This window comes from Petromyzon marinus, chromosome 35 (assembly GCF_048934315.1).
Source record: "Petromyzon marinus isolate PM22_M1 ecotype Great Lakes invasive population chromosome 35, UKy_Petmar_22M1.pri1.0, whole genome shotgun sequence".
Lineage (NCBI taxonomy): Eukaryota > Metazoa > Chordata > Hyperoartia > Petromyzontiformes > Petromyzontidae > Petromyzon > Petromyzon marinus.
In genome coordinates this window covers 113913-140620 of record NC_133701.1, presented here as the reverse complement: position 1 = coordinate 140620, position 26708 = coordinate 113913, and the positions used below count along the sequence as shown (strand labels likewise).

At 41.4% G+C, this 26708-nt stretch overlaps 1 protein-coding gene across 10 annotated transcripts in view; it reads left to right on the top strand.

Annotated features, from left to right (window-relative positions):
* The first annotated feature begins 11131 nt into the window (after positions 1 to 11131).
* The window catches only part of SHOC1 (shortage in chiasmata 1), a 55642-nt gene continuing 40065 nt past the window's right edge, over positions 11132 to 26708 (top strand). For 8 of the 10 annotated variants that reach the window (XR_012945945.1, XR_012945946.1, XM_076071769.1 and 5 more), the window contains exons 1-9: positions 11132 to 12607; positions 13176 to 13302; positions 15766 to 15850; positions 17705 to 17835; positions 20016 to 20178; positions 21545 to 21653; positions 22181 to 22301; positions 26232 to 26273; positions 26543 to 26668. Coding sequence is in view for 7 of the 10 variants with exons in the window: in XM_076071769.1 (XP_075927884.1) it covers positions 12572 to 12607; positions 13176 to 13302; positions 15766 to 15850; positions 17705 to 17835; positions 20016 to 20178; positions 21545 to 21653; positions 22181 to 22301; positions 26232 to 26273; positions 26543 to 26668 (940 nt within the window). In the remaining 3 variants the exon portion in view is untranslated. Of the gene's footprint in view, positions 12608 to 13175; positions 13303 to 15765; positions 15851 to 17704; positions 17836 to 20015; positions 20179 to 21544; positions 21654 to 22180; positions 22302 to 26094; positions 26274 to 26542; positions 26669 to 26708 lie in introns of those variants that run through there. The other 2 variants (XM_076071765.1, XM_076071771.1) reach the window with 2 other exon arrangements.

Sequence of the window (26708 nt, the reverse complement as noted above, 5' to 3'; positions counted from 1 at the left end):
ATTTGGTTCTTTCGGTAAAGTAACGTAGAATGAGAATAAAATAATAAAATAAAACAATAAAATTCTCACGACGTTTCGGCCACAACACAAGTGGCCTTCTTCAGGTGAAAGGAACAAACCAGTCGTGACGACAGAGCTACAATGAACGCTGCTAAGATTCGCAGCGTCTTTTAAGCTGGTTGAGAGAAGTGAGGCACCTTGACAAAGGGGTTTACATATCAAACGGGAGAATTTAGCATTGAAACAGTTGAGGGATTAGCGTGTGACTGGTCACAGAAATAGCTATGTTAAAGTCAAAGCCTACACATCCACAGAAGCACCTTGTACATGGACGCCAAAGGGGCTGCAACAACTCAACTATCATACAGTAAACCGATGTGAAAAAACCTAAGTCTAAATTACATCAATATAATAAATGTACTCAATATATTCTTCAATAAGCAGAGCTATTAACAGCAACTGGGTATACACTACACTGTATAATGAATACCATATAGTAAACAGATAAACTAAAATATAAACTACCTCAATGTTTTGATTTAAAGCTTTCGTGACTGCAGTAATTCATATTCTTAGTTTTTTCGGTAAAGTCACGTTGAAGAGAAACAACAAAATATATATAAAACAATAAAAAATTCTCACGACGTTTCGACCATAACTCAAACGGTCATCATCAGGTGTGTCGGTTTGCATAAATTTATTTTTAAAACGGCACATTTATTTATTTATAAAAAACGTTGGCGTCACGCGCAGCGATTGGCAGTTTGCCCAGGACTAGTCCATCTATTTTTTTTTTTAAAGAGGAGGGGGGAGACAACATACATTATAAAAAATTTCGTCTCCCCCCTCCTCTTTTCAAAAAAATAAATAGATGGACTAGTCCTGGGCAAACTGCCAATCGCTGCGAGTGACGCCAACGTTTTTTTATAAATAAATAAATGTGCCGTTTTAAAAATACATTTATGCAAACCGACACACCTGATGATGACCGTTTGAGTTATGGTCGAAACGTCGTGAGAATTTTTTATTGTTTTATATATATTTTGTTGTTTCTCTTCAACGTGACTTTACCGAAAAAACTAAGAATACCTCAATGTTATCAATAAACTCTATATTCTCCAATCAGCTGAGCTACCAACAATAAGTCGTTATATATCACCATGCTATATGGCGAAAAAATGGGTGGATTCTTACCCTCCACATCAGCACCACGGACCGCTAAGAGCCCCGTTCAGACGGACGAGTCCATCATGGTCGGAACAGAGGAGAGAAACAGCTGTGAGGCGCTGTTATAATCATGTTATAAACTATACCATTAACCGTGGTGTGAGAAGAATTAAGAGTCAATGCCAGCGAATGAGCTGCGGTCTGAAAGGTCACCATAAAATAATTAATTAAGAACCGAAATGGTTTAAAACATCTTTCCAATGATTACTAAGCCAGAATCCATCTTCTCGGTTGAAATTGTCTCTGTGCTTGTATATGTGGATAGCCTCACGAACGAATCTCTCATGGTAGCCGGTTGGCTTGCAAAGAACCTCCGTCTTGGAGAAGTCAATGTCATGTGAGCCCACTGACTTATAACAGTGATCTGCCACGGCGGAGGAGTTCGTTCTACCGTGTTTCAAGTCTGCTTTATGTTCGCGGATGCGGTCCGAGATATGTCGTTTGGTTTCTCCAATGTAGCTGAAATGCATGTGCACTGACGCCATCCAGACTGCCACTCTACGCCCGACCTTATGGAAGAGGTACTTGGATGACACTTTTGTCATCTGGCCACATGGCCAGCCTGCTCTAGACCAATTCTGGGACCACATCAATTCCATACACCCAGCCATCAGATTTACCATGAAGGTGGAAAAAGATGGCAAGCTACCGCTTTTGGATGTCTTAATTAAAAGGAGACCTGATGGCTCAATGAGCCACTCTGTCTACAGGAAAGCTACCCATACAGATGCTTACTTGAAACCGGATTCCCACCACCATCCATCCCAGAAGAACTCCCTCATCAAGACTCTATACCATAGAGCCCAATGGATTTTCGACCAGGAACACATTACCAGTGAACTCAAACACGTACACCAGGCTCTCAGGGCTAATGGTTACTCCGACTACACAATCCGCGAAGCCATCACTCCAGTCATGAAGAAGGATCCTCTTGTGGAGCCACTCAAAACCATCACCTTACCCTACATTGCAGGGGTCACTAAAAAGATCTCCAAAATCCTGAATAAACACAAGATCCAGGTCCGATTCAACACAGTACATAAAATCCGTGATCTGGTTCCATCTGTAAAAGATGCTGTTCCAGACATACAGTACCCTGGTGTCTACAAACTAAGTTGCATCTGTGGTAGTAGTTACATTGGAGAAACCAAACGACAGATCTCGGACCGCATCCGCGAACATAAAGCAGACTTGAAACACGGTAGAACGAACTCCTCCGCCGTGGCAGATCACTGTTATAATTCAGTGGGCTCACATGACATTGACTTCTCCAAGACGGAGGTTCTTTGCAAGCCAACCGGCTACCATGAGAGATTCGTTCATGAGGCTATCCACATATACAAGCACAGAGACAATTTCAACCGAGAAGATGGATTCTGGCTTAGTAACCATTGGAAAGATGTTTTAAACCATTTCGGTTCTTAATTAATTATTTTATGGTGACCTTCAGACCGCAGCTCTTTCGCTGGCATTGACTCTTAATACTTCTCACACCACGGTTAATGGTATAGTTTATAACATGATTATAACAGCGCCTCGCAGCTGTTTCTCTCCTCTGTTCCGACCATGTCCGTTTGAACAGGGCTCTTAGCGGTCCGTGGTGCTGATGTGTAGGGTAAGAATCCACCCTTTTTTTCGCCATATAGCATCGTGATATATAACGACTTATTGTTGGTAGCTCAGCTGATATATAGTGTAGTGTATACCCAGTTGATGTTAATAGCTCTGCTTATTGAAGAATATATTGAGTACATTTATTATATTGATGTAATTTAGACTTAGGTTTTTTCACATCGGTTTACTGTATGGTAGTTGAGTTGTTGCAGCCCCTTTGGCGTCCATGTACGAGGTGCCTCTGGATGTGTAGGCTTTGACTTTAACATAGCTATTTCTGTGACCAGTCACAAGCTAATACCTCAACTGTTTCAATGCTAAATTATCTCGTTTGATATGTAAACCCCTTTGTCAAGGTGCCTCACTTCTCTCAACCAGCTTAAAAGATGCTACGAATCTTAACAACGTTCATTGAAGCTCTGTCGTCCCGACAGTTCTGTTCCTTTCACCTGAAGAAGGCCACTTGTGTTGTGGCCGAAACGTCGTGAGAATTTTATTGTTTTATTTTATTATTTCATTCTCATTCTACGTGACTTTACCGAAAGAACCAAAGAAGATGAATCCTTGCAGTCACGAAAGCTTTAAATCTAATAAATATAAGTTAAAAGTTATGCATTCGCAGTTGACTCAACATAACACTGCCATAAATATTGTAAATGCAATTAATTACAATCCATAGATATCCCTGACAATGCACATTGGTGAGTAAATTGTCACTGACTCTAGAAAACGTTTCACAATGAAGAATAGCCAAAATAATGAGCAAGAGCCAAAATAATAAGCAATAGTAGCGCTTAAATTTCGATTTAAAGCTTTCGTGACTGCAATGATTCATCTTCTTTGGTTCTTTCGGTAAAGTCACGTAGAATGAGAATAAAATAATAAATTGATAAAATAAAATAACACAATAATATTCTCACGACGTTTCGGCCACAACACAAGCGGCCTTCATCAGGTGAAGGGGGCGAGACTGTCTGGTAGGACAGCGCTGGAGTGAGAGAGCCACGTTCAGATCACGGCTTTTAAGCTGTGTGAGAGGAACAAAGAGCCTTAGAGTCGCGGCATCTCTTCAGAAAGGTGAGAGACTCGATTAGTTGAGCCTTCTTATCCCGAAGTCTGTTGAATGATCTTAAGGATGTGTGGAATCCCTCCCCGTAGAGGCGGTTAAATTTCGATTTAAAGCTTTCGTGACTGCAATGATTCATCTTCTTTGGTTCTTTCGGTAAAGTCACGTAGAATGAGAATAAAATAATAAATTGATAAAATAAAATAACACAATAATATTCTCACGACGTTTCGGCCACAACACAAGCGGCCTTCATCAGGTGAAGGGGGCGAGACTGTCTGGTAGGACAGCGCTGGAGTGAGAGAGCCACGTTCAGATCACGGCTTTTAAGCTGTGTGAGAGGAACAAAGAGCCTTAGAGTCGCGGCATCTCTTCAGAAAGGTGAGAGACTCGATTAGTTGAGCCTTCTTATCCCGAAGTCTGTTGAATGATCTTAAGGATGTGTGGAATCCCTCCCCGTAGAGGCGGTTAAATTTCGATTTAAAGCTTTCGTGACTGCAATGATTCATCTTCTTTGGTTCTTTCGGTAAAGTCACGTAGAATGAGAATAAAATAATAAATTGATAAAATAAAATAACACAATAATATTCTCACGACGTTTCGGCCACAACACAAGCGGCCTTCATCAGGTGAAGGGGGCGAGACTGTCTGGTAGGACAGCGCTGGAGTGAGAGAGCCACGTTCAGATCACGGCTTTTAAGCTGTGTGAGAGGAACAAAGAGCCTTAGAGTCGCGGCATCTCTTCAGAAAGGTGAGAGACTCGATTAGTTGAGCCTTCTTATCCCGAAGTCTGTTGAATGATCTTAAGGATGTGTGGAATCCCTCCCCGTAGAGGCGGTTAAATTTCGATTTAAAGCTTTCGTGACTGCAATGATTCATCTTCTTTGGTTCTTTCGGTAAAGTCACGTAGAATGAGAATAAAATAATAAATTGATAAAATAAAATAACACAATAATATTCTCACGACGTTTCGGCCACAACACAAGCGGCCTTCATCAGGTGAAGGGGGCGAGACTGTCTGGTAGGACAGCGCTGGAGTGAGAGAGCCACGTTCAGATCACGGCTTTTAAGCTGTGTGAGAGGAACAAAGAGCCTTAGAGTCGCGGCATCTCTTCAGAAAGGTGAGAGACTCGATTAGTTGAGCCTTCTTATCCCGAAGTCTGTTGAATGATCTTAAGGATGTGTGGAATCCCTCCCCGTAGAGGCGGTTAAATTTCGATTTAAAGCTTTCGTGACTGCAATGATTCATCTTCTTTGGTTCTTTCGGTAAAGTCACGTAGAATGAGAATAAAATAATAAATTGATAAAATAAAATAACACAATAATATTCTCACGACGTTTCGGCCACAACACAAGCGGCCTTCATCAGGTGAAGGGGGCGAGACTGTCTGGTAGGACAGCGCTGGAGTGAGAGAGCCACGTTCAGATCACGGCTTTTAAGCTGTGTGAGAGGAACAAAGAGCCTTAGAGTCGCGGCATCTCTTCAGAAAGGTGAGAGACTCGATTAGTTGAGCCTTCTTATCCCGAAGTCTGTTGAATGATCTTAAGGATGTGTGGAATCCCTCCCCGTAGAGGCGGTTAAATTTCGATTTAAAGCTTTCGTGACTGCAATGATTCATCTTCTTTGGTTCTTTCGGTAAAGTCACGTAGAATGAGAATAAAATAATAAATTGATAAAATAAAATAACACAATAATATTCTCACGACGTTTCGGCCACAACACAAGCGGCCTTCATCAGGTGAAGGGGGCGAGACTGTCTGGTAGGACAGCGCTGGAGTGAGAGAGCCACGTTCAGATCACGGCTTTTAAGCTGTGTGAGAGGAACAAAGAGCCTTAGAGTCGCGGCATCTCTTCAGAAAGGTGAGAGACTCGATTAGTTGAGCCTTCTTATCCCGAAGTCTGTTGAATGATCTTAAGGATGTGTGGAATCCCTCCCCGTAGAGGCGGTTAAATTTCGATTTAAAGCTTTCGTGACTGCAATGATTCATCTTCTTTGGTTCTTTCGGTAAAGTCACGTAGAATGAGAATAAAATAATAAATTGATAAAATAAAATAACACAATAATATTCTCACGACGTTTCGGCCACAACACAAGCGGCCTTCATCAGGTGAAGGGGGCGAGACTGTCTGGTAGGACAGCGCTGGAGTGAGAGAGCCACGTTCAGATCACGGCTTTTAAGCTGTGTGAGAGGAACAAAGAGCCTTAGAGTCGCGGCATCTCTTCAGAAAGGTGAGAGACTCGATTAGTTGAGCCTTCTTATCCCGAAGTCTGTTGAATGATCTTAAGGATGTGTGGAATCCCTCCCCGTAGAGGCGGTTAAATTTCGATTTAAAGCTTTCGTGACTGCAATGATTCATCTTCTTTGGTTCTTTCGGTAAAGTCACGTAGAATGAGAATAAAATAATAAATTGATAAAATAAAATAACACAATAATATTCTCACGACGTTTCGGCCACAACACAAGCGGCCTTCATCAGGTGAAGGGGGCGAGACTGTCTGGTAGGACAGCGCTGGAGTGAGAGAGCCACGTTCAGATCACGGCTTTTAAGCTGTGTGAGAGGAACAAAGAGCCTTAGAGTCGCGGCATCTCTTCAGAAAGGTGAGAGACTCGATTAGTTGAGCCTTCTTATCCCGAAGTCTGTTGAATGATCTTAAGGATGTGTGGAATCCCTCCCCGTAGAGGCGGTTAAATTTCGATTTAAAGCTTTCGTGACTGCAATGATTCATCTTCTTTGGTTCTTTCGGTAAAGTCACGTAGAATGAGAATAAAATAATAAATTGATAAAATAAAATAACACAATAATATTCTCACGACGTTTCGGCCACAACACAAGCGGCCTTCATCAGGTGAAGGGGGCGAGACTGTCTGGTAGGACAGCGCTGGAGTGAGAGAGCCACGTTCAGATCACGGCTTTTAAGCTGTGTGAGAGGAACAAAGAGCCTTAGAGTCGCGGCATCTCTTCAGAAAGGTGAGAGACTCGATTAGTTGAGCCTTCTTATCCCGAAGTCTGTTGAATGATCTTAAGGATGTGTGGAATCCCTCCCCGTAGAGGCGGTTAAATTTCGATTTAAAGCTTTCGTGACTGCAATGATTCATCTTCTTTGGTTCTTTCGGTAAAGTCACGTAGAATGAGAATAAAATAATAAATTGATAAAATAAAATAACACAATAATATTCTCACGACGTTTCGGCCACAACACAAGCGGCCTTCATCAGGTGAAGGGGGCGAGACTGTCTGGTAGGACAGCGCTGGAGTGAGAGAGCCACGTTCAGATCACGGCTTTTAAGCTGTGTGAGAGGAACAAAGAGCCTTAGAGTCGCGGCATCTCTTCAGAAAGGTGAGAGACTCGATTAGTTGAGCCTTCTTATCCCGAAGTCTGTTGAATGATCTTAAGGATGTGTGGAATCCCTCCCCGTAGAGGCGGTTAAATTTCGATTTAAAGCTTTCGTGACTGCAATGATTCATCTTCTTTGGTTCTTTCGGTAAAGTCACGTAGAATGAGAATAAAATAATAAATTGATAAAATAAAATAACACAATAATATTCTCACGACGTTTCGGCCACAACACAAGCGGCCTTCATCAGGTGAAGGGGGCGAGACTGTCTGGTAGGACAGCGCTGGAGTGAGAGAGCCACGTTCAGATCACGGCTTTTAAGCTGTGTGAGAGGAACAAAGAGCCTTAGAGTCGCGGCATCTCTTCAGAAAGGTGAGAGACTCGATTAGTTGAGCCTTCTTATCCCGAAGTCTGTTGAATGATCTTAAGGATGTGTGGAATCCCTCCCCGTAGAGGCGGTTAAATTTCGATTTAAAGCTTTCGTGACTGCAATGATTCATCTTCTTTGGTTCTTTCGGTAAAGTCACGTAGAATGAGAATAAAATAATAAATTGATAAAATAAAATAACACAATAATATTCTCACGACGTTTCGGCCACAACACAAGCGGCCTTCATCAGGTGAAGGGGGCGAGACTGTCTGGTAGGACAGCGCTGGAGTGAGAGAGCCACGTTCAGATCACGGCTTTTAAGCTGTGTGAGAGGAACAAAGAGCCTTAGAGTCGCGGCATCTCTTCAGAAAGGTGAGAGACTCGATTAGTTGAGCCTTCTTATCCCGAAGTCTGTTGAATGATCTTAAGGATGTGTGGAATCCCTCCCCGTAGAGGCGGTTAAATTTCGATTTAAAGCTTTCGTGACTGCAATGATTCATCTTCTTTGGTTCTTTCGGTAAAGTCACGTAGAATGAGAATAAAATAATAAATTGATAAAATAAAATAACACAATAATATAATCGAAATTTAACCGCCTCTACGGGGAGGGATTCCACACATCCTTAAGATCATTCAACAGACTTCGGGATAAGAAGGCTCAACTAATCGAGTCTCTCACCTTTCTGAAGAGATGCCGCGACTCTAAGGCTCTTTGTTCCTCTCACACAGCTTAAAAGCCGTGATCTGAACGTGGCTCTCTCACTCCAGCGCTGTCCTACCAGACAGTCTCGCCCCCTTCACCTGATGAAGGCCGCTTGTGTTGTGGCCGAAACGTCGTGAGAATATTATTGTGTTATTTTATTTTATCAATTTATTATTTTATTCTCATTCTACGTGACTTTACCGAAAGAACCAAAGAAGATGAATCATTGCAGTCACGAAAGCTTTAAATCGAAATTTAACCGCCTCTACGGGGAGGGATTCCACACATCCTTAAGATCATTCAACAGACTTCGGGATAAGAAGGCTCAACTAATCGAGTCTCTCACCTTTCTGAAGAGATGCCGCGACTCTAAGGCTCTTTGTTCCTCTCACACAGCTTAAAAGCCGTGATCTGAACGTGGCTCTCTCACTCCAGCGCTGTCCTACCAGACAGTCTCGCCCCCTTCACCTGATGAAGGCCGCTTGTGTTGTGGCCGAAACGTCGTGAGAATATTATTGTGTTATTTTATTTTATCAATTTATTATTTTATTCTCATTCTACGTGACTTTACCGAAAGAACCAAAGAAGATGAATCATTGCAGTCACGAAAGCTTTAAATCGAAATTTAACCGCCTCTACGGGGAGGGATTCCACACATCCTTAAGATCATTCAACAGACTTCGGGATAAGAAGGCTCAACTAATCGAGTCTCTCACCTTTCTGAAGAGATGCCGCGACTCTAAGGCTCTTTGTTCCTCTCACACAGCTTAAAAGCCGTGATCTGAACGTGGCTCTCTCACTCCAGCGCTGTCCTACCAGACAGTCTCGCCCCCTTCACCTGATGAAGGCCGCTTGTGTTGTGGCCGAAACGTCGTGAGAATATTATTGTGTTATTTTATTTTATCAATTTATTATTTTATTCTCATTCTACGTGACTTTACCGAAAGAACCAAAGAAGATGAATCATTGCAGTCACGAAAGCTTTAAATCGAAATTTAACCGCCTCTACGGGGAGGGATTCCACACATCCTTAAGATCATTCAACAGACTTCGGGATAAGAAGGCTCAACTAATCGAGTCTCTCACCTTTCTGAAGAGATGCCGCGACTCTAAGGCTCTTTGTTCCTCTCACACAGCTTAAAAGCCGTGATCTGAACGTGGCTCTCTCACTCCAGCGCTGTCCTACCAGACAGTCTCGCCCCCTTCACCTGATGAAGGCCGCTTGTGTTGTGGCCGAAACGTCGTGAGAATATTATTGTGTTATTTTATTTTATCAATTTATTATTTTATTCTCATTCTACGTGACTTTACCGAAAGAACCAAAGAAGATGAATCATTGCAGTCACGAAAGCTTTAAATCGAAATTTAACCGCCTCTACGGGGAGGGATTCCACACATCCTTAAGATCATTCAACAGACTTCGGGATAAGAAGGCTCAACTAATCGAGTCTCTCACCTTTCTGAAGAGATGCCGCGACTCTAAGGCTCTTTGTTCCTCTCACACAGCTTAAAAGCCGTGATCTGAACGTGGCTCTCTCACTCCAGCGCTGTCCTACCAGACAGTCTCGCCCCCTTCACCTGATGAAGGCCGCTTGTGTTGTGGCCGAAACGTCGTGAGAATATTATTGTGTTATTTTATTTTATCAATTTATTATTTTATTCTCATTCTACGTGACTTTACCGAAAGAACCAAAGAAGATGAATCATTGCAGTCACGAAAGCTTTAAATCGAAATTTAACCGCCTCTACGGGGAGGGATTCCACACATCCTTAAGATCATTCAACAGACTTCGGGATAAGAAGGCTCAACTAATCGAGTCTCTCACCTTTCTGAAGAGATGCCGCGACTCTAAGGCTCTTTGTTCCTCTCACACAGCTTAAAAGCCGTGATCTGAACGTGGCTCTCTCACTCCAGCGCTGTCCTACCAGACAGTCTCGCCCCCTTCACCTGATGAAGGCCGCTTGTGTTGTGGCCGAAACGTCGTGAGAATATTATTGTGTTATTTTATTTTATCAATTTATTATTTTATTCTCATTCTACGTGACTTTACCGAAAGAACCAAAGAAGATGAATCATTGCAGTCACGAAAGCTTTAAATCGAAATTTAACCGCCTCTACGGGGAGGGATTCCACACATCCTTAAGATCATTCAACAGACTTCGGGATAAGAAGGCTCAACTAATCGAGTCTCTCACCTTTCTGAAGAGATGCCGCGACTCTAAGGCTCTTTGTTCCTCTCACACAGCTTAAAAGCCGTGATCTGAACGTGGCTCTCTCACTCCAGCGCTGTCCTACCAGACAGTCTCGCCCCCTTCACCTGATGAAGGCCGCTTGTGTTGTGGCCGAAACGTCGTGAGAATATTATTGTGTTATTTTATTTTATCAATTTATTATTTTATTCTCATTCTACGTGACTTTACCGAAAGAACCAAAGAAGATGAATCATTGCAGTCACGAAAGCTTTAAATCGAAATTTAACCGCCTCTACGGGGAGGGATTCCACACATCCTTAAGATCATTCAACAGACTTCGGGATAAGAAGGCTCAACTAATCGAGTCTCTCACCTTTCTGAAGAGATGCCGCGACTCTAAGGCTCTTTGTTCCTCTCACACAGCTTAAAAGCCGTGATCTGAACGTGGCTCTCTCACTCCAGCGCTGTCCTACCAGACAGTCTCGCCCCCTTCACCTGATGAAGGCCGCTTGTGTTGTGGCCGAAACGTCGTGAGAATATTATTGTGTTATTTTATTTTATCAATTTATTATTTTATTCTCATTCTACGTGACTTTACCGAAAGAACCAAAGAAAATAGTAGCGCTTGCTTATATGTACACAATACAGTAAGCAGGCGTTGTGAAAAATATAAGTAATAAGAGCAGACGATACGTCTCCACGTATTTGAATAAAAACGTATATTTCATATCGCCCATCAGCTACATGGCCTCCTGAGAGTGACATAACCCCAGCAGCACTGGTTCAACACAAGAAAACTGGGCCAATTTTGACGTTCAGTGTTTTATCATCAATTAGGGTTTGCGAGATCCAAATGTTAATTTTTGTTTTAATGTGGAAAAGATTCTTCACGTCGCTCATGATATTGTGTTATGTATTATATAGTTTTTCGTCGACTTGGACATTTAAATGATCCTTGACATTTAGCAGCTCACCAGCACTGATTCAAGCAAGACTGCTGATGAGACTGTAGAAACCGGTCAATAGTTAGCTTGTACTATGCACTCCAAAGAAGTCCCGTGACACGTGCCCCGTCGGTTCACATGTGCTCGGGAAGGTGATACGTGATCTGTGTATCAACGTGGGGCACCATGTGGTGGTGTCACGTGACCCGTGTAATAATTGAGCGCGAAAGCGGCGGTGGCACGTGACCCCTGGGTTTCCGGAGGGTGCGAGGTGGTGGTGACACGTGACCTGTGTGGGAATTGGGCGCGAGGCGGCAGTGGGTTCACGTGAGGTGGTGGTGGGTTCACGTGAGGTGGTGGTGGGTTCACGTGAGGCGTGAGGTGGTGGTGGGTTCACGTGAGGTGGTGGTGGGTTCACGTGAGGTGCGAGGTGGTGGTGGGTTCACGTGAGGTGGTGGTGGGTTCACGTGAGGCGCGAGGTGGTGGTGGGTTCACGTGAGGCGCGAGGTGGTGGTGGGTTCACGTGAGGTGGTGGTGGGTTCACGTGAGGTGGTGGTGGGTTCACGTGAGGCGCGAGGCGGCAGTGGGTTCACGTGAGGTGGTGGTGGGTTCACGTGAGGCGCGAGGTGGTGGTGGGTTCACGTGAGGCACGAGGTGGTGGTGGGTTCACGTGAGGTGGTGGTGGGTTCACGTGAGGTGGTGGTGGGTTCACGTGAGGCGCGAGGTGGTGGTGGGTTCACGTGAGGTGGTGGTGGGTTCACGTGAGGTGCGAGGTGGTGGGTTCACGTGAGGTGGTGGTGGGTTCACGTGCGGCGCGAGGTGGTGGTGGGTTCACGTGAGGTGGTGGTGGGTTCACGTGAGGCGCGAGGCGGCAGTGGGTTCACGTGAGGTGGTGGTGGGTTCACGTGAGGCGCGAGGTGGTGGTGGGTTCACGTGAGGTGGTGGTGGGTTCACGCGAGGTGGTGGGTTCACGTGAGGCGCGAGGTGGTGGTGGATTCACGTGAGGTGGGTTCACGTGAGGTGGGTTCACGTGAGGCGCGAGGTGGTGGTGGGTTCACGTGAGGTGGGTTCACGTGAGGCGCGAGGTGGTGGTACGTGACCCCCGTGTCTTTGCGATGCCACGTTTCCTCGCAGCGGACTGCTATCTCGCGGTAACCATAGCAACATCCGCACAGCAACATCACTCGTATATCAAAGTAACATTACTCACATCACCACACAAACATCGCTTACGTCGCAGTACACATCACCCACAGGAACATCACGCACGTCATAGCAACATCACTTACATTACAGTAACAACACTCAGGCCATCAGTAACTCCGTCACCTCAGAAACATCGCATTACAATAACAGTATCACAGACTTCCATTACCTCAGCTACGTCCTCGCAGCAAAATCACAGACCACAATTCCAAAGGCCGTCGATATTATGCTCGATAATAAAATTGATATTCGGTCCTACCTTGCAATTCAATCATCTTGCTTTTCAGTGGCAGATACATTTTAAAGGAATGTTTTAACACGAAGGATCGAATTGCTACATTAGGTTGTAATGATTGTTGTTAAATTTACCGGTGAGCTTAACAATTGGTGCATTAAACGCTTGTAAGCGTGTTAATTCAATTTGTTTGGCTATGTCGGGTGGCGGAGGGTCTTGCGACACAAATTACTTAAATACTACGTGAATACACTGAATAGTTTATTCTCTTTCTACAGGTTGGAACAGAAGAAAAAATATGTTTTAATAGACTCAAAGTTTCAGTTCCGTACCTTGAAGGATTAAAATTTATTTCGAAAAACACAATACATGCGCACATCACTTGTGAAACCCCATGGACGCAATGTAAGTTTAATCATAAATTGTTGTGTACATACTTTGTTTTTTTATTTAAAGCTTTCGTGACTGCAGTAATTCATATTCTTAGCTCTTTCGGTAAAGTCACGTTGAAGGGAAACAATAAAATATATTAAAACAATAAAAAAATTCTCACGACGTTTCGACCATAACATAAACGGTCATCATCAGGTGTGAAAAACCAACGGCAAGAAACATTTGTTTCCCTTCAACGTGACTTTACCGAAAGAGCTAAGAATATGAATATACTTTGGGTTGTTACATAGTTTATTGCGCTACCGATAACTGCATGTGAAAAACCCAGGAGAACCGGTTACCATTAGCCGTACATGTAGAAATGAACCTTAAGGCGGCACCCCGGCTCTCGAACAATGTCCGTGATGCAGTCGTGTTTAGTCTCTGTTGAAGGTCGGCGATGCGGAAATCGACTCCTCTCTACGAGTTGTACACGATGCACTATTCAAAGTTTAGTTCTTCTAAAACTGATTCTTTTATGCTAATGTTTGGCGTTTCGACATCGCGGAGTAACACTGATTTCGGACTCATTGTTACCCCAGTCCGTGGAGTTAAGTACACCCCTGGAAAAAAAAGTGTCCCAGAAATAAAATATTTAATTGCCTCGGCCATTTTGTATTATTTGGTACCCCGGGGTTCCGCCATAAGGCTCAAATGTCGAGAGCAATAAAATAACATTTTCTGAAGCTTCTTTACTGAGAAACGAAGGAAGCAGCCGTGGTTTAATGGGTCGCCACGCGGTTTGTAGCGGCGAACAATGGTCAATTAAGCCCCCAACCTGCTCGTCCACCCATCAGAATAAACGAGTAGAGCACAGTGTGGGTACACTCACCTCTGCCCAGAGGTCTGATTCGTGTATAACAAATACAAAGTCGTCACGCAGTTTGTACTTCCACGCGTGCCAATCTGCATTCATTATCATTCCACGGGATATGATAATTGGTTCCTGACTTTCGGAACAGGTAAGAGATTTTGAAAGCGGTTAGCAGTTCGATCTTAACCTTAGTAAATACGTGGATGTTGATACACAACTCGTGCCTCCGATTAGCACGGGTGGCTACGTGCGGTGACAAATAATTTCATCATACAAATCTTAGATGTGTAACTGCTTATTGATTCATTGCTTAGTATTGCATTTTATCATGATACAAGTATGAAATAGCATGGTTAAGAATTGATTATTGACTGATACTGTATATCCAAAGTGAATTCACGATAAGGTGTTCAAAGTGAATAAGACATTCAAAGTGAATTCGTCATTGAAGTGGTGCTCATGTATAGTTTACCACCCTGATCCAGTGATGGAAAGGCCACATTCCAAAAGCAATTCGACAACCATTCTCAATTCCTCAACAAAATGGCACCAATTTTATCAAGCCGAGAGAGATGATGGGCTATGTTAACGCCAACCTTCTGGTTGCGAGCCGCTCGCTCGACTGCTGAGCCACCTGGCCGAATAAATGCTCAGCTACTACTGTTACACTGAGGCTAATTAATTTAACAAGGACATGTCTTGAAGAGGTAAACTCGGCCACAGCTTTAACACAGGGAAATCTGGGCATGTTAGTATATCTGTGGGCACAATTAAAGTAGTGGTACCAGTTGCTGAAATTGGAAGACTTATTCACTAATTGATTTGAAGCTTTCGTGACTGCAGAAATCCATACTCTTTGGTTCTTTCGGTAAAATCACGTAGGTAGAAAAATAATAGATCACGACGTTTCGATCGCAAACAAGCAATCGTCATCAGGTGGGACAACCACAGCAAGAAAAAAACTGCTTAAGTAGGCGAGAGATCTGCCGTGGCACGAGGTTATATAGGCCTCGGCAATAGGGGGGGGGGGAGAGATAAGTGGGGGGGGGGAGGTGGGGCAGAAAGTGACCCGGGTGCTGCTGCGGGGTCTACTTTCTGCCCCACCTCTTTCCCCCCCCACTTCTCTCTCCCCCCCTACTGCTGAGTCCTATATAACCTCGTGCCACGGCAGATCTCTCGCCTACTTCAGCAGTTTTTCTTGCTGTGGTTGTCCCACGTGATGACGATTGCTTGTGTTGCAATCGAAATGTCGTTATTTATTTTTCTAACTACGTGACTTTGCCGAAAGAACCAAAGAGTATTCACTAATTGTTTACACGTAAATGAAATAACTCCATCCGCGGATTCTTTCTGTTCATGATACAGAATTAAAATATTACAGACCCATTCGCCTCTTATTGTACGTACATGAATTGTACTGAAAATAATTGGGAAGAAAATTACGTGGATAGTGGTTATTCAAATGTAGCTGTTTGAAAAATGTCAGAGGCGTTAGCTGCACCCTCTTTATGCACCCCAAGTGTTTGCTTGTTCACTTAAGTTTCCCGTTCACTGAGTAATCAAGTGTGAACCCGTAATATTAAAGTGACAGCAAGTTGATTAAAGCTCCGTGTTTTTTCAAGGGAAACCGCTATCACTGGAAAATGAAGTCATACACTGGGCAGGGCAAAAGAGCCACAGCAATATAGAAGAGTTCCTGTTCAAGGAGTAAGTGTTGCACATTATTTATTCATCGCTCTAACTATGATATGTTATTTACTGTTAAGTGAAGGCCTGATTTTCACATTGCCTGTGCTGCAACATCCCAAAGTGATAATATATGTGCACCTTGACTGTAATTGTTTTTGTAAAACTGCAATGTTTCCACAATAGACAATGGCATTTGCATCCATCCTTCTAGAATATTGATCCCTCTGACTGGTAGAGATTCCAGTCGAAAAGCATTGCATTCACTGCACCCCTGTCTCTCCAAGCAAGTTCTGCCCATCCTTGTGACTTCGGGTTTGCCTCTGCATATCACAAGAAGTGGGGCTTAGCTCAGTTCTGAACTTTGTGACTTAATTGTTCCTTTCTCCTATCAGTTAACTCACTGCGTGAATTGATTTCATTGAGTGTAAAGGGAAGTTAATTTGTGTAGAATCTTTCATGGGGTAATTGATGATTGAGACATTTTCTGTGAGTCTGCAGCAAGGAGTGGAACAATTTATTTAAGGGTAAGAAGGTGGGTGTTAATCCACCGTGCAAGCGCAAAGTACATTACATACAATAATACACCCTAAGCAAACGAAGCAAGAGACCATTGCACATTATTTGTCAAATATATTTTAATTCCTAATGTAATAATTTTGTTTAAGGTAATGTGTACGTTAATATTGTCTTTAAAATATGGATATTGAATGTAACCAGGCATTTTTATGTAAAAATTAAATGACAAGCCTTTTGTGTTTAGTTCTTCCCCCGCATCTCCGAATATTATGCTTGGCTACGTACGGTGTCAAAGAAGTTCTAAATACATAATCTTAATTTCCTGCCAATGTTGACGATCAGATCAAATACATTTTAATTCATTTTTTTCATTCGTTTTTTAGGTGTTTTTTTGGAGATGTTTTCTTGTTCATGTTTTTGTTTGTTGCGGTTGCACCCGATTCAAGAGCCGAATGGCTCACAGGGGTATACCAAATAAATTAAACTGAAAAAATCCAACTCCTTTAGCCATGATGACATCTTGATCTTGATCAATACATAATACAAAGTTATGGCACACTTAGATGGCAATAATTAGAATATCATGAACATTTATTTAGTATCTTATTGTGATATATGACATTGCGACAAACCTAAAATGTATAGGGCAGTTCCACATTCATTTGACAATAAGCAGATCACAATTGGTTAGTATTTTATGTATCTGTTGCTTGAGATGATTCAAGTTTGTTTTGTTTAACCAAGTGAGAACTTATATGACAAGGATAACTTTGTCTGATTTGCAAGAGTGACCTGGGTCATCAAAATTACAAAATCTATATCATACATACATACAAACAAGCAAATATAAATCAGAGTAAAAACAACTTAAATACAAATTAGAGCAAGATAAAATGTGTTACAAAATAGTGCATGAACATGATAATAAATTAAATACAATTTCATGAACAAAAGTTGGCTTGGATGCATTTAAATACCATTCATGGTGAATTAATTTGTCAAATTAAGTTACGTAAAGTTACAGAAACATCAAAAGAATATAGTGCAATCCCCAACTATGTTTCACCGTCTCTGAGGTCTCTTTTTAACTGCCATGAAGAAGGGCCATTCCCCAAAACGTCCCTTTATATATTTTTCAGGCCGCACACAATTATTGACAAACGTGTTGAATGTGTTTATTTGTACTTGTGTACTGCTGCCAGCGCAGTTTCACCGAATAATTAGTTTAAAATAGATTTAGGGTGATTATTGCACACGTGTGTAAATAGACAATCATATGTTAAATAACATATTCAGTAATAAACTGATTTAATACTCATTCGTTGTAATCTAATTTTGCATGGTGATTTTCTCCAGGTGTAGCTCAAACCCGTTATCTGAGGTGGACATACGAGAAAAAGACTTACATGATCCTAAAGAACATATTTACAAACCAGGAGAATATTCAATAACTGGTGGCCTCAAGTGGAGTAACTACACCGAAATAGGTAATTTCAGAGATCAAAATGCTTTATAAAAGATATTTTAGTATCAACTAAGTTACCACTCATTATGTAATGTTATAAAATGTGGTATAAGTGTAGTGGAGTAGTGGGTGACGCACGTCACGCTTGCCCTCGGAGAGAGTGACGTCGCAGAGTGTGACGTCAGGCGGACCCTGGGGGGACGGTGACGTCATGCCCCAGGGGGGTATTTAAATGGGGACCCGGGATGTAAGCGGGGTTCGTCAGGGGTAGGAGTGGGGACTCAGGGGAGTTGATCCTCACCCGAGGCTAGGGGAGGCTACTCTGCCCGACCGGCTGAGGTTGGGGTAGTCCCGGCCCGGGGCAGGGAGGAAAGCCGAGTTAGCCGGGGTTGTAGGGATCACGGTACCCTGTCCCCTGGGGAGTTATCGGCTAGGGGGGTGGGTTGGCGTAAGCCCTTAACACACTTGGCGTAAGCCCTTAACACACTTGGCGTAAGCCCTTAACACACTTGGCGTAAGCCCTTAACGTGGCGTGCACCCCTAACCGCAAACTGCTTCGGAGTCGTGGATTGCGCCGCAACATAAGGATGACAATTTATATACCAATTAATGTTTTTTGGATTTTAGGAAATGTGTAAGCACGTAATGTTTATTAAGAAACCCAAAGAGATATTGTATCACACGACACAAAACAATCATGAGCATAAATTTGGAGCCCTCGTGAAATAAATAAGCAGACAATATGCCTTTTCTCATGTGTCCCTCTACATAAAAAAGTATATCTTTTACACAACCCTTTAGTCGCACAGCCTTCTGGGAATGTATATTAGCTGAAATATTATTTGGGTCTTTCGGTTGTCACGTAGATAGGTTCAAAGAAAATAACAAATCGATCGCAACACCACTTGTGTTGCGATCGAAACGTCATAGTTTTTTGTTATTTTCTTTGAACCTATCAACTTGACTTTACCGAAAAACCCAAATAATATTAATTCCTGCAGTCACGAAAGCTTCGAATCGAGTTTAAACCATCTCTACGGGGAGGGTTTTGCCCTGCTTGTTTGTTTCAGACTTCTAATTTATCAATCTTTGGAAGAACGTAATCAACCAGGCTATGCGTTAACTGTGTGCTAACCGACTCTCTGTGTTGCGTTGTATTACACTTCCTAATTTTAATATATTTGCTTGTTACCGTGCTTGTTTATGGGCCCATTCTCTCCTCTGGCCGCTATGGGGGCAGTAATTCCACATAACGCTCTGTGCTTGTTTGTTTAGAAATCCAGTGTCCAGCTCGTCCGTCCCCCTATGGGCAGGAATTCCAGACAACTCCCCCTCTGTATTCTTAGTTTTTTCGGTAAAGTCACGTTTTATATATATTTTGTTATTTTGTTGTTTCTCTTCAACGTGACTTTACCGAAAAAACTAAGAATATGAATTACTGCAGTCACGAAAGCTTTAAATCAAAATTTAACTCCCCCTCTGCCCCACCCCCCTCTCTATTTAAGGCCTTGACACAGAGACGATGTCTTTCTGTGTGCCTATATGTGTCTCTCTGTTTGTCTCTGTGCGAGTCTCTCTTTGCTTGTGTGTCTGTCTGTGTCTCCGTGTCTATGTTTTGTCTCTCTCTAAAATGTAGCAATCTTTGGAAGAACGTAATCAACCAGGTGGGGTGTTGACTGTTTTGTTGGCTAACTCTCTGTGTTGTATTGCATTATATTTCCAAGTTTACTATGTTTTCTCATTCATTTGGACCTGATGATGGTTGCTTGTGTTGCAATCGAAACGTCGTATTCGATTATTATTTTATTTAATTTCTTTATACGTGACTTTACCGAAATTACCAAAGAGTTATCCATTGTTTATAAGGAAGGACTGGAAGGATGTTTAGCCAATGGGATGTGTCAAAATACTTTTGTTTATACTGTAATGTGGAGTGACAGATATGAGAAGAAAGCATATTTTTTGCAATTTGTATTATATTCTGTGAAACCTTTTCAATTCGCTGCTGATAAAAAAAACAAATACAGCATGCATGTCTTTTCACGTTTGGATGTGGCTGTTAATGGGGTGTAATGGAATGGCCAGAGGAGTATTGTGATGCAGGTTATTTTTCCCCCCCAAACGTTCCACTTCTGTTTATGGCAATAACCCATCTTAATTATATGGTAATGTATGTATGTAATGTCTAATTTCTTTACTCAGAAGATTGTCTTCTTGAGGAAATGTTGTCCATCAGCGCTGTAAGAGTGGTGATAAACAGCCACCTTATCACACCGAAGCTCATTGGATGCCTTAAGCCATATGCACTCAGTGATCCATTGCTTGGATTCTGTGCATCATTTTATAGTGGAAAAAAGTACATCAGGTTAGTTTATACTTATTTTAATTCTCTATGGAATGGACTATTTCGTAGATTGTGTAAAGTTCTTGATGTCTTTTTGGAAATGTGGAGTTAAAGATATGTTATACAGCGCAACTGCAATAACCTGTGCAGTAGGATGATTGATATAGCATGTTGCACATATTTCAGTGAAGAAATTGACGATTATGTCTGTAAAAGTTGATGGTTCTAATCAATTTCAATAACTGCGATAGTGTGACCGGTTTAAATGGTTGGGGCAACTGTTAATGTAGATGTTGTTTTTTTTCTTATTGGTTCTTTCGGTAAAGGCATGTAGAATGGAAATAAAATAATACAAATAAAACATAGTAAAATTAAATTCGCACGACGTTTCGGCCACAACACAAGTAGCCTTCTTCAGGTGAAGGAACAGAACTGTCGGGACGACAGCGCTTCAATGAACGCTGCTAAGATTCGCAGCGTCTTTTAAGCTAGGTGGGAGAAGTAAAGCGCCTTGACAAAGGAGTTTACATATCAAACAGGAGAATTTAGCATTGAAATAGCTGTGTTAAAGTGTTGGATCAACAGGGTGTTAAAGTCAGAAATTAGCATGTAACTGGGAGATTAGCATGACGTTAATGTGAGGGATTAGCATGTGACTGGTCACGGAAATAGCTATGTTAAAGTCAAAGTTTACATATCAACAGAGGCATTTAGTATGTGGACGCTAAAGGGCTGCAACTACCCAACTATCATACAATAAACCGACGTGAAAAAACTAAGTATAAACTACATCAATATAATAAATGTACTCAATATATTCTTCAATAAGTTGATCTATTAACATAAATTAACTGGGTATACACTACACTATATAATGAATACCATATAGTAAACTAATAAAAAAATAAAATATAAACTACATCAATGTTATCAATAAACTCTATATACTCTCCAATCAGCTTAGCTATTAACAATAAGTCTTTATACATTACAATGCCATATGGCGAAAAAATGGGTGGTGGTTTTTTCTTTTCAACGTTAGCACCATGGAAAGCGACGAGCTTTGTTCAGACGGACGAGTCCATCTATGTTCGGAACGGAGGAGGGGGGAGAGAGAGAAACAGCCACGATGCGCTGCTTTGTCCTGTGTTGCGTTACAAACTATGTTATAAACTAGACTACTATACATTGAAGAAGGCTACTTGTGTTGTGGCCGAAACGTCTGAGAATTTTATTTTGTTTTATTTTTATTGCTTTGTTTCCATTCTACGTGACTTTACCGAAAGAACCAAGATAGATATTGTTTGTTTAATTATTAGTGCACAGTGATTAGCCATGTTTGTTGATTTGTTGAGACCTTACCTTGTTTGACTAAACCTTTTTACAGAGAGGAATATACATTTCACGAGCCACTTGATTATAACAAGGCAGAGATATACAGCCTTTATAATCCAAGCAGTGAAAATAATATTAAACATATATTTTCTCATTTTGAGGTACGTACTCCTGACATTCTAAGCAGTGCACTGCATTACTGTCCAAGTAACTCAGCAGTAGAGCGAGCGGCTCGCAATCGGAAGGTTACACGTTTATATTCTGGTTTCAGCAGTGGTTGTCCTATGGATAGCCTCATATCTGCCATAGGAATGTGGATTTTCCAATACTAGTTTGGGGCTTTAAACAGGCCATAAGCACCACCTTAAGGCTTATTTTAGCAGAAAATAATTTTATCTTTGACTCGTATTATAATTCCCACTTGCAGGCCAATACTGAGTCACCTTGGACTGTACAGGCATAGCTGGCAATGGGGATCTCCTCCGAATTATTAAAATGAGATGCGATTGATGTAAGGGGCACTTAAGTGCCCTGTAAATGCACATATTCTAAATTGTTTATTCAAAGGAAAATTATTATTTCTAGCTGTGTAACAAGTATGGAAAAAAGTATAAAAAACGTGTTACTAAATATATAAATCATCAGGTACATAAATATTGCAATGTTTAATATTTTTTTTACATTTTAGCTGGAATACACCCAAACAGTTACAAGAAAACCACTCCGTTATATCCTAAGTGAACTACAAATGTGTACACCATTACAAAAACCATCAGTTCTGGCAGAAACATCTCAGAACGTTAATCAAGGTGAGATATTTGACATTCCTGTCAGTGTTACTTAACTCGTATGTACACAGTGTAACACAATTTTTGTTCCTCGGTAGTAAGTGTTATTTCCTAATTGCCTTTGCCTATAAAGTATAGAAAATGGCTATTACTCTTTGGTTCTTTCAGTAAAGTCACGTAAAAAGAAAATATATTAAATAATAGAGTATGCCGTTTCAATTGCAACACAAGCAACTGTCATAAGGTAGAACTAAATTTTAGAGAGAGACAAAACACAGTCACGGAGACACCTGATGACGGTTGCTTGTGTTGCAATCGAAACGTCGTACTCTATTATTTAATTTATTTATTTTCTACGTGACTTTACCGAAAGAACTAAAGAGTAATTCCTGCCATCACGAAAGCTTCAAATCAAGTTAAAATGGCTATTATTCCCCACAAACTTTGCTTTTGTGACCAGGACAGTGATATTTAGAAATTTACCTATTTTCAATGAGAAAAGAGGCAAATTTGTGTCTTTCGTTCAGATAAAGTCAGAAAAAATAACATATGAATCAAAATTAACATGTATTTATACTAAAGTAATACAACAATTACGACAAAAGATTTATAAGTGAGTAGTTTTTCGAGATTTACGATTATAGTGTAAATCACTTTCACGAATCAGCCCAAATGTAGTCTCCCATCACGTTCTCGTTATACTGTCCTTGGTAGCGGCGTTCAAAGTCCAGTATATTCTGGTGGAAGCGCTCGCCTTGCTCCTCCGAGTACGCTGCCATGTTCTCCTTGGATTTATCAAGATGAGCATCAAGGATATGGACTTTGAGGGACATCCTACAGCCCATTGTGCTGTAGTTCTTCACCAGTGTCTCAACCAGCTCCACATCGTTTTCGACCTTGTGATTGCCCAGGAAGCCGCGAACCACTGCGACAAAGCTGTTCCAAGCCGCTTTTTCCTTACTAGTGAGCTTTTTGGGGAATTCATTGCACTCCAGGATCTTCTTTATCTGTGGTCCGATGAAGACACCGGCTTTGACCTTTGCCTCAGACAGCTCAAGGAAGAAGTCTTGAAGGTACTTGAAGGCTCCTTATCTACAGCTCTGACAAATTGTTTCATAAGGCCGAATTTTACGTGCAGTGGTGGCATCAGCACCTTCCGGGGGTCCACCAGTGGCTCCCACTTGACGTTCCTCCCCACAGAGAACTCAGTCCGCTGTGGCCAGTCCCGCCTGTGGTAGTGCGTCTTGGTGTCCCTGCTGACCCAATGGCAAAGATAGCAGGGAAACTTGGTAAACCCGCCTTGGAGATCCATCAGGAATGCCACCATTTTGAAGTCTCCGATGACCTCCCAGCCATGGTCATTATGCTTCAAGGCATCCAGCAAGGTGTTGATGTTGTTGTAATCCTCTTTGAGGTGCACCGAATGAGCCAGGGGAAGAGACGGGTACTTGTTACCATTATGGAGCAGCACGGCTTTGAGGCTCCTGAATGAGCTGTCAATGAAGAGGCATAACTCATTCAGGTTCCAGGCGATTCTGATTACCTCGAACAGACCAGTCACATTGTGGTAGATGCAGAGCCCATCTTGACGGGTGAAGAAGCTGCAAAAAGGTTGGTGACGCTTCCTCTCATCTGCGACTTGCACACTTTTATCAAACAAGTTCCACTGCATCAGCCTAGATGTCAAAAGCTCGGCATTGGACTTGGTGAGTCCAATATCTCTGATCAAGTCATTGAGGTCTTTTTGGTTGGGGTAGTATGGGTTTCTCTCCTCAGCTCCACTGAAATTGTCATCTAGATCTACAACGTATTCCTCGCTCTCTGACTTGCTGCTCTTTTCTAAAGACGGCTGCTTTCTCTCTGGAGGAGTGGGTACGGGGAGCTCATGGCAGTGTGGCACCGGGGCGATGGATGAAGGAAGGTCCAAATACGTGATAGCAGGTGCATTTTTGCCAGTTCGACGATTGGAAGGGTCCACCATGCAGAAGTAGCAGTTGCTTGAGTAGTCAGTGGGTTCCTGGCAAATTCTTGGGATAGCAAACTTCATGGCTCTCTTTTCCCCTCTGTACCATCCTACAAAAATACATTTATTTCACCCATGACTAATGTGTAAGAGATTCTCGCAACATTTTTCATATATGATATATTTTTTCAATAACATTTAAAACTGCAAAACATTTTAAAATTAAATACTTTTACAATTTTAAAATTTTTAACAAAATTTCTAACATAACATTCTGAGCAACAATTTGTCCATCTTACCTTCCAGAGTTTTTTTTGCATTACTCACAGGTGAAATGAGGTGCCCAGTGTTTGTCTTTATCCCCGACAGGCATGCCGAAATATGCCTTGTAGGCCTTACACATCTTAGCAAATGCTTCCAGAGTACTTTTTCGCTCTTGTCTTGATAAATTGGCCGCAGACAACGCAAAATGCGTCTGCCGGTTGCTTGCAGCCTCTTGATGCCATATCAGAAAAATGCAGATATGTATCCATTTCGGGAGCTGGAACTAAACTAAACTGGTGGGATTTTTATTTAAAGCTTTCGTGACTGCAGGGATTCATATTCTTGGTTCCTTTGGTAAATTCACGTAGAAGGGAAACAATAAAATAATATATATAAAATAAATATAAAACATGACTTTACCAAAAGAACCAAGAATATGAACTGGTGTGCTTAAGGCCCCTGTATTTATACTACTATTTATATTACTCGAAAGGTCTATAATGTTTTAGAAGTTACTCCAAGTTTACTCAGCACTGAATCTATCTGGAATGTTCTGAAAAATAGGTACATTTCAAAATATCACTGTCCTGGTCACAAAAGCAATTTTCTGTGGGGAATAATAGCCCTTTTCTGTACTTTTGAGGCATAATCAATTAGGAAATAACACTTACTACCCAGGAACCAAAAAAATTGTTGCACAGTATGATGTCTTTCTGTTTGCACACTCTTTTTTATTTCCTCTGTAATACGGTTGTATTTGATAAATTCTATTTGCTTCATTGTTGTACTTGTCTGGACTTTACTACTTTATAATTTTGTGACCCAGGACATTCTTGCAAATGAGACCATGCTTGTCTTGAGTTCTCACCTGATTAAACAAACTTAAAACAAAATACTATTTGGTTCTTTCGGTAAAGTCACGTAGGTAGAAAAATAAAATAAAAATTTCTACCTACGTGACTTTACCGAAAGAACCAAAGAGTATGGATTCCTGCAGTCACGAAAGCTTCAAATCAAGATTTAACATGAAGCCGAAAACTTTTTTTGCATGCATTCCTACTGTAGAAGTTGTAAGAGTTTAATTACTTTTATGTGTACTCTGCACATTCAGCATTCATTCACTATCCTGCTCTAGGGCCAGATTTATACTGCAATTAAAATATATGCTTGACCCAAATTATGCATTCCACCAAATAATCTATAATTGCTTTTGATTTTGCACTTCATATGTGGATTTTATGCCAATTATATGATTTTTTTACGCTTTCCAACTAAGGTTGAAAATGTTAAAGCATTATCTGTGTCCTTTTGTCTGTAACAGGGGGAGTATGTTAACCTGTAAATACTTAATATGAATTACATTAAATTATAAAGTTGTGCTGCTATTAGGGACTTACTCTATAGAAAATCAATTCATTTGATGCAAGGGGTTGCTCAAAACCAGCGCTAAAAAGATTTGCGTCAGTGTTATGTGAAGGAGGCATTTTGTCTGCTTATTTATTTTATTACTTATATCCTCCACAAAGTTGCATATTATTTTGAGTTACGAATTGTATACTTTTGGATATGACCCAGACCCATATCATCAGAGAGGGTCCTTGCCTATAAACATCTGGCAGTTCACCGGTTCATGCAAGCCTGATTGCTAATGAGACACTGAATGTCAAAACCAATCGACAGTTTGCTTGTGTTCAACCAATGCTGCTGAAATTATGCACTTCCAGAAAACCATGTGGTTGATGGGACGTGGAGGGACATATGTGGAGGTATAGTTTTCTAATTTATTGAATATATGTATTAAGTCTCATGTCCTGCATTAAAAAAGTCTCAAAATTATTTCCCCCATATTTTTTAAAAGAGTTGTTATATAAGCGAGGCTACAGAAAAGTTAGCACAACATTCACGTTCAAGATTATTTAGTTTAACCAGGTAAGAACTCGAGACCTGGACAGTCTTATTTGTGAGAGTGACCTGAAACATTATTTACATGGTTCAAATTAATTCTGAAAGTATTTTGTTCTTTTGTTGCATGCAGATGTGTGTTTCATCTTTAAGGGGAAAAACTCCTTTCAATTGGAGAAATTATCCTTCAATCCTACAACTGAAAATATAAAGAAATCCCCAAATTATGATGGTCATAATTATGATGGTCATAATTTAGGTAAGTTAAATGTGCTTATTTTATATTTGCTGTGCCTCGC